Below are 9,358 nucleotides of genomic sequence, written 5' to 3' on the forward strand. Positions count from 1 at the left end.
TAATGCTAGCGATTTCTATCTCGTGTCTTATGTTAAATTATTGATTGAGTGTGAATCTTTAACAATGTTGTGTGTGTATGGTTCCATCATGACGGATTGTCCACGGCAGCATTGAGTTCACACGGAATTTTTAGTTTGAGATAGGATTATTGATCAACAATTTCACAAACAATGTTGTTCGATAATATGTGTTTAATTTAAACTCGAACTGAAAATCGTCAAAGTGTGGGTAATGTGTTTGAGTGAGGACAAGGTGAAAACCAAGGCTGTTTGGACTATTAACTTTTAAGAATACATTTGAGACCAATTATTTGGAAGGACATTCCAGTTCCACTAGCCAGGACAAATGGTAATACCAATATACCGAAGTGGTACTGTGGAGACCTCTTTCCGGGGTAGTAGAGGGAACTAAATCCGGGAGATATAAGGGGTATATTCCAGGGGTATGGCGAAATTATCTCGTGGGATATCGTTCAGTAAAAAACAAGTTGGTCGTGAAATCATTCTACCTTGGGCACCAGGGGACCTATATTCCGGAAGTAACGGAGCTTATATCCCTGGTGTATTAGAGCTAACGATATTCCCGAAGTATCCTGAGATTACAACTCCGGAGTTATACAGGCAAATCTCGTGTAATGGACGCGTAGCGTGTGTTCATGTAAAATGCCGCATCATATAAGCGAGAGTTCACGATCTGGTTTAAGGCTATTGATCAGGAGCCTACGAGTGAAGGCCATGTTTTATAGGCTCGTATATTGAGTTATCTTGTACTACTACAGATCGCCTTAATTACTAATACACTGAGCTTTGCTTTAATATCTTCCCATCTAGTTTCGATTTATATATAAATTACAGTGACGCTCCCGCTCTACGGGGCTCTTTAATGTTATGGTTTAAAAGGGTTGATTTGAATAGATTTTTAAAGTTTTAGAGATATGCATTTCTAGTAGCTTATTCTGTTAAATTCTAACTTTATTGGGGAAAATTTTGTCTTAGCGATCAGTGTACTGTTGTATCAACCAATCAGACGCGACATAACAAACGACAGCAGCATTTTATGATGAACATGAAAATGCTTGTTTCAAGCAAGATATTATGTTCACTGTGACTGGACCGAAAAGCACAATTGAGCAGACCATAAATTAATGTCTTGTATATTTTTACCTCTGGCATCTTATTCTTTGTTCTTTTTGTCTTTCCAGGTCCCTAAAGATCGTTCCGTGCGCTTGCGTGTTATGCCTGAACAAAGCAATGATTATCGTGTGGTAGTGTTCGGGGCCGGGGGTGTTGGCAAAAGTTCCCTCGTGCTGCGCTTCGTGAGGGGCACGTTCCGGGAGAGCTACATCCCCACCATTGAGGACACTTACAGACAGGTAATCAGCTGTAACAAACAGGTGTGTACACTTCAGATCACAGACACTACCGGAAGTCACCAGTTCCCCGCCATGCAACGATTGTCTATATCCAAAGGCCACGCCTTCATTCTGGTGTACTCTATCACCAGCAGACAGTCACTAGAGGAACTCAAACCGATATTCGATGAAATCGCGGAAATCAAAAGTGAAATGGAAAGTATACCTACAATGTTAGTGGGAAATAAGTGTGATGAAACGAACCGTGAGGTCCCGCAAAGAGAAGGGGCGGAATTAGCAAAACGCTGGAATTGTGCTTTCTTAGAGACTTCAGCAAAGACGAACCATAACGTCAAAGAGCTATTTCAGGAACTTTTACAGTTAGAAAAACGCAGGACTATGAGCTTACAATTAGAGACAAAGAAAACCAAATCACAAAAACGGAAGGAAAAATTGAAAGGCAAATGTAGTGTAATGTGAACGTTCCTTGGACGTGGATTTGTATATAAACACACGTGTAGCATTTCGTCCATAGCCTTAACTTACGGACTTCAAGGGAGGTAACTCATTCCATCATAACGTTTAACATTTATCTTCTTGGACTGTCCTGGCGGGCAAACTTGATCAGGGCGTTTCAGTTTGATCTTGTTGCAATCACATCTCCTCTGTGGACAGCGAGCATGGTGTTAACGTCATATCTCTGATGCCCGAGCGTATAGGGTATCTGTCTAATACCATCGCCAGGGTCTAGAAACGCCAATCTCTTTCTAATGCCCGCTAGTGTAAATATATCCATAGAAGAAATTAATTCAGACTATCGACCTAGAAACTGCCTGTTTATAGAGTGATTGATGTCTTCTTCCAGAGACAGGGAAGGGTTCCACTGACCGCGTGTAATCTGTCAGTTCTCGGCCAGTCGGAGGTCAGCAGTGTTGTCACTAGAGGTGGACATACAGATTCGTCTGGAGTTGTCTCTCATTAACGTCTAATTACTCACCAGGGATCGCTTCTGGCGTTCAGACAGCGCCGTCTTTTCTTGCTAGGATTTCTCTATCGATCTCCGATTTGAAAAAGAAAATTAGTCCAGTCATATGGAGAATTGCTCTGTTTCCTCTCTCTTAACGGTGCTTGTTGTAAGTCTACTTGCTGTAGTGCTATTCCTATTTTGTGGTTGATTGGTTAAAGGTTTTTCAGACGCTTGGTTTAAAAAATGTATCTTATCGATATAACTTACGTTTTAGTCTGAATCATCTCAGAAGTCGATACTTTTAAACGTAAAGTGAATTTGTCTGTGATATTCAAGTAGAACACTACATAGTGGTAGATATGTAGACACTATTATAGGTATGCGAACGCATGAAATCTAAGGAAGATTAAGCACAGATCGAACCGTCTGGGTAAGGTGGGTTTTCTTAATGTGTCTGACAATTAAGAATTGCATTTCCTCATAAAGAATACTATTGAAAGTACGTACTAAAACTATTTACTTGTTTGAAAACATGAAATATCTATAAACAGGCTTTTATCAGTGTCAACTATTTAAAACACAATATCAGTGACGATAAAGCATATGTCCTTTGTCTAAGGCCTATTCTTTGTCTGATAGTGTAGAAAGGTAATTACAGTATCAATTGCAGTTTCAGTAAGATGTGAACCGTTCATCCTATGCAGATAAATCATATTAGTACAGTGGACCCTCGATAAACCGGACACTTAAAACCCAAATCGTCCGGATTACGAATTTTCCGGACTGTTGAATCCCTTTTACTTAGTAAATCAATTGCTTTTCCTGGCATTTCTGCCCGGATTGTGAGTTTTCCGGACTTTCGGCGTCCATATTATCGCGGGTCCACAGCACTGTTTATGAAGAGCTATAAATTATAATAGACAATTATAGATATTTTGTCACGTATTGATTATGTCTTAAGTTTAGCACGTGCATACTTAGTACTGTTATTTAATATTGATTTGACTGACTAGTCTGTACATGCAATTTATATAGAGAATAGAGTGTAAGTCCACATGACGTTGGCATCGCTTTTCTGAACCATAGTTTATTCCATATTACTGTACACCAATTTATTTTCGCGAATAATAAATATCGCGTTTTCATACCCAGGATTTTACCTACCACTACTAAATAACTCCCATGGTTCTACTGTACCCGTATTTAAATTATTTTGCTGCGATAGATTTCTTAATTTCTAGGATAATCCTATTTTATTACTGCATTACGCGAATTTTATTTGCACGTAATAGTCGGTTGCCACAATATTAGGAGTTTTGTCAAGGCTAAGGTTCATGACTTAAGGTATGTTCGATCATGGTTTTGAAGTGAAGATTGAAATACAGTGCAACTGTTGACATAACGTCCTTTTCGTGAAATACAAATCTTCGCGGGCGAAAGAACTCTTACATTTATTCAAATGTGTCGGGATTAATTCTAGAAAGTATATATGGATGTACATCTGTCAGGTAGGAGACCTTGATGGCAAATTTATGAATTCGCAAATTTGTTGAAAATAACCATGACACGTAATATTGTTAACACGATAAAAAGGGCTTTACAGTACAAAACATTGGTGCACAATATATACACAATGTGTATTATTTTGTTTTCTGGATTACTTTTTGTTGTGTAGAAAATCATGGTTTTTAAAATGGTGTTAGATTGTTAAAATTGAACTTTTTCTCGAATGAATATGAAAAAACTATGTTATTTGCATATATTCATACCTATTTTTATCATTTACTGAGTAAAATTGCTGCATCATTTTCAAACAAGATTTTTGGAACGTGTTATAATGATTTGCATACGGTGCAAATATGGGTGCATGAATTGTAGATTACTCATCATGGCACATTGTACCCATTTTGTGTACTTCATTGTATACAGACATATGATTCTGTGTAACAAAGTACATTTTTATTTTTAATATAAAGCCTGATTTTATTTTATTTTTTATTTGTTTGCCTTACGAATACACCATTTGCAGATAGTATAACCAACGCTACAAGGAAGAGGAATTGTTATTAAAATCAATAGCTACGAGTATATTATATACATTATTTATTGATTTTCCTTTTCATTGGTACTATGTTCACGTGTGGTATATTCATTATATCATTAATTACAGGTAGTATAAGAATTAAAACCTAATTACGCCGAGATAGACATGAAGCTACAATGCAGTGTTATTGATTTATACTCGACAAATGCTAACCCGGTTTCATGCCACAGCTTCAGCTTACGCAAAATCGATGTCCCCACAAGTAAAATACCGAATGGTATCATTTTAGTATCATGTATCTGCCAGGCCAGAATTCATTGATGTAAATGGAGACAGTAAAATAAAGCCATGTTAGTGTAAATCCCTTAGTTATTTTGTTTTCGTATTAAATCTGATCGTTTTTAGTATAAAGCTATTTGTTTTTTATAAGCAGTCCTTTGTTGATAGACATGATACGTTATACATATACATTAAATTGAAATTTCTCTCTTTCGATATGTATGTGGCATCTGCGATAAAGCTTGTGAATGCTACGCCGGGAGAAAGAGTTTTGAGTTTTGTGATTTGTACAGCACGGGTATTATATATAATTATTATATAATGACTTAGTTATTATAATGTTACGTCATACACGTCATGTTACACTTGTTATAAGGTTGTGATTTCTCTTTATTTTGTGGAATCAACAGTAATATGCACATACATGTGTTTGCCTCTAGGAGGCTATGTGCAATATATGTAAACTGTTACTTGTTATGTTAGTGATGTATCAGTTTTTTTCTGTAGCATAATATGATTCACATACCCAATTCTTTGAACCGGAGGATGAGTTCATTGACCAGATAGCAGTAACGAAAATGGAACTCTATGGTTGGTTTGTCGAATCATGTGACCTTTATAAGAAAATCACTTATCTACATAACCTCTAAATAACTGATAATTTGTGACTCAATCTGATTGATATCATATATTGATATCCACCCTGCTCTGTAGACAACTCGTTGTTGATTTGCGCAGCGGAGAATAGTTTACGGAACGGCGTGGGGATCAAGGTATGACTATAGCAAGATTTAAATAATTTGTGACTGTTTATTGTTCGGACTCCATATTAAGAATAAGTGGGAATGATAAATTGTTATAGCAATAAGAATGAAATTTCTACTACCTCGTCATTATAGTGTTTTATTTGAAGTTGTATTTGATTATGTCTTGGCTTTCATTACATCCCAGAATAGTCTATTAACATTTCTTGTTACAGAAACTTTTAAAAAATATTTCATTAATTTCTACATGACCAAAAACCAAATTCTGGTTTTCGGTGAAAAATTGTTTATTTCTCTGTGTTCTAAACGACTCCTCGAACGAATTGACAGGACACCTGGACTGATATATGTCTAGAATCTGTGAAAAGACAATTACATAATTGCTAGAATAACCTTTCAACATTCAGAATTTTTTTAATTTGTTTTGTTTGTTTGTTTGTGAATAAGATTTCAGACTGGAATATTCTAGCGTTGTGATTGCTAGCACGTAGTTAAATAGACTGCTTTGTCGGGATTAGAGTTTCGTATCTAGAAAATGTTCCGCCTGTCTTCGATTGCATTGGTTTAGATGTTTGTATTGACTATTGATAGCAAATATCAATTGATATGTAAAGACTACGTAAAATTTATATAGGGCAATCATTTGCTGGATTCTTATTTCTAAATGTCACTCGGCTCGGGATTATATTTTCCCTTGGGAGAGAGATACCCCAGAGCCCACCTGCCATATGGATCTACTCTCGGGATGATATGATTAGATTCAAATCCCGCGGTGGTACATTGTATCTGAGTACCATCCCCATACTCCCCAGGGTATGATATACTTCCGGGAGTGACATTTCAGGGCCCGACCCACCGCGACATCTATCAACTGTGACGAATGATGAATAATAACATAGAAATGTTTTATACTGTCTGAACATAAATAAAACATTTGGTAGATAAAGACAAGTCTTCTTTGTTTTGTTTTTTCATTATACATATTTATGGCTTTGTCGAAAACCTGACATTACAAGCATGGATGAGATTACCATGGTAACAGCAAGAGAACAAGGATCAAAGGTGTTCATATCTACTGTTGGTATAGGAAAGAAAGGGCTGTTCCACCATAGTCACCAAACCTGCTGTAAAGGCTTTTCAAGTTTATAGACATAGCATCATACTTCATATCTATATATGACCGAGTACTATTCTTTCATACATGAGCTTTGATACTGAAAATTCAATTTTGCCATAACCCACAAACGGACACGCCGTCATTAAAACTACTATCTATGATACACATCAAGGTTTCAAGTTTTTTTAAAGTTTTATTTACTCTGAGTCTGCTGACAGTTGTATATACATACTTGCATTAATACATGGCATTAAAATGGATCACATAATACATATGGTACAAAGATACAGGTAGACAGTCTTACATTCGGAAGAGTATAACTAATTGATTAATAAAGATAGTTTTGAGTTCGCAGCTTTAAGGTATTTTACTAAGTTCTGTAATTCTTTCACATCTGTTACATTAAAAAGTTGTATTAGTTTATACATACTTGGTTTTTTAAATTAATAGTTTAGTAACGTGGACATTTCAAAAGAAAATAGAATTCATCTTCAACATCATTTAAATTACACAAAGTACATATTCTTAAATGTTGTGGTATATTCTGGTAGCGACCCTTTTCTACATTGAGACTTTTTGCAGAGATTCTTATTTTAGAAATTTCTTTGGGAAGACTTTTAAGATTGGTTTTCTTAAATTGTTTTGTAAACCAAAATCGTGGTCAAGACACAAGTAAAATAATTCTTTTGAAGATGTTCTTATCTGTTCAAGACAATCTTGTTTATAAATATCCATTAACCTTTGTTTAATTATACAATAAGTATGGTAATCTATATCATCTGTTTGCCAAAGGTAACCTAAACCTATTCTATACGATTCATTTTTTATATTTATCACCCATACATCATTGTGGTCTAACATTTCTTGATAACATGATTTCAAAATACAATTTTGAGTTTCCATCGGTTTCAACCAATACTTTAATATTCTTAATTTTCTTAAGGGCACCAAAGGATATCTACCAAGTTCTAAGAAAACCATAGCATTACAAGTATTTAACGTACGCCTAGTAAACGTTTACAAAACATAGTATGTATCTTTCCAACGTCAGGCGCTTTATGAAAACCCCATATTTCTGAGCCGTAACTTAAAACACTATTGACATAAGTATCAAAAACTGATAATTGAGTTCTACATTAAAATAATTTTACGACATACGTTTGTTACTGCAAATAATGCTTTTCTGACTTGATCTGATATTTTTTGTTGTGTATTTCTAAACTTTCCATTAAAATTTAGTAACATTCCCAGGTTATTAAATTCATTGACAATATTCAAATGGCATCCATTATATGTCCAATTTTTATTATTTCTCAAAATTCCATCATTTCTAAAAACAATAACCTTTGTTTTATCTGTGTTGACTTTTAAATCCCACTTTTTAGCGTACCTTGCTAATGAATTCAACATATCTTGTAAGCCTTCTGGTGTTTCTGGGAAGATCACCATATCATCTGCGTACATAAGCATGAACAAATTTAAGGTCTGGATTTCTATAGATGGACAATTGTTAATTAAAAACTGCACCTCAAAATCGTTAACATTTAATGAAAATAGTAATGGTAAACAAAATTTCTCCTTGAAATAATCCGTTTTCACAATTGAAATAATTAGATAATGAATTATTATGCTTGACACAACATTTTATATTTTCATATAATGATCTAATTAATATTAATAACTTTCCATCGATCCCCTCTCTTATTAGCTTAAACCATATTTTTGCCGGTTGACAAAATCAAATGTTTTCGAATAATCAATAAAACAACAATATAACCTTTTCTTGTTTTTAAACTTCTATCAATTAAAGATTAGGGCAAATATAGCGTCTACTGTTGAATGATTGTTTCTAAAACCAAATTGAGCATCAAATATTTTATTATATTTCTTATCAAAAGCTATAAGTGTATTATTGATAATTGTCGTAAATAATTTTCCTAAGCAACTTACAGGAGTAATGCCCCTGTAATTATTAACATTATTTGGATCTCCTTTCTTAAAGACTGTTACAATATTGCCTTTAGACCACGAGTCCGGAAAATACCCGGATGTAAGAATATTGTTAAAGATGCTCCGCCGCCGAAAAAGATAAATGATATTCATCAGTTGAACAATAATTGGTGTTTGATCATGAATATATATGTCTAATTAACACAAAAATAATATAAAATAATTTATTTCACCTTTGGTGCATGCGCAATCAGTACTTCCTTCCATTTAGGATATAGTGACACGGATTTTTTTCGGGATGCAATTAATTATTTTCATATTTTTAACTTGAAGTAAAATCAGAAGCTCAAACTTTTCAATGGTGGTAATGGTGTAAAGTAAGAAACTTTTGTAACTGAAGAAAAATACTAAATCGTCTGCTCCTGTTTTTGATAGAGAAAAAAATACCATTTGTCAGCAGTGGAGCATCTTTAAACAACATAATAAAACATGGCATTAAAATATCCTTAAAATAAATCTTATATTCATTTTCAGGACCACATGCCTTAATTGCCTGCATTATTTCAGCCTCTGTTATATTAACGTCTAACTCTTCAAAAGTCGTTAATATCATCGTGTCTGGTTGGATTGTTCTCGGCTAACTTTTGTAATGATTGAAGTAATCTCCTTCATTCAGTTCACTTTGTATGATGTTATTTTTTGTTCTTATATGCTTATAAAATGAATTTGGGGTTTTTTTTTCATATAATTCAGCATGTTACCCTGATGGCTTTTGTATTCCTTCTTAAGTCTATATTCAACCTTTTTGTACATTTTTTTTCTTGTTTGACATACTGCGACGATTTTCGTCATTTTTACGGTTATTAAATATGTAAAGAGCTTTTT

General features: G+C 34.4%; 1 protein-coding gene across 3 annotated transcripts in view; it reads left to right on the plus strand.

Moving 5' to 3' along the window:
• LOC138325205 (GTP-binding protein Di-Ras2-like) overlaps positions 1-6,357 on the plus strand; it is a 64,225-nt gene extending 57,868 nt beyond the window's left edge. For all 3 annotated transcript variants that reach the window (XM_069270693.1, XM_069270695.1, XM_069270694.1), the window contains one exon: positions 1,203-6,357. In XM_069270693.1, the coding sequence (XP_069126794.1) occupies positions 1,203-1,832 (630 nt within the window). In that variant the 3' untranslated portion in view covers positions 1,833-6,357. The remainder of the gene's footprint in view (positions 1-1,202) is intronic.
• Positions 6,358-9,358: the final 3,001 nt, after the last annotated feature.

Source organism: Argopecten irradians, chromosome 6 (assembly GCF_041381155.1).
Source record: "Argopecten irradians isolate NY chromosome 6, Ai_NY, whole genome shotgun sequence".
Lineage (NCBI taxonomy): Eukaryota > Metazoa > Mollusca > Bivalvia > Pectinida > Pectinidae > Argopecten > Argopecten irradians.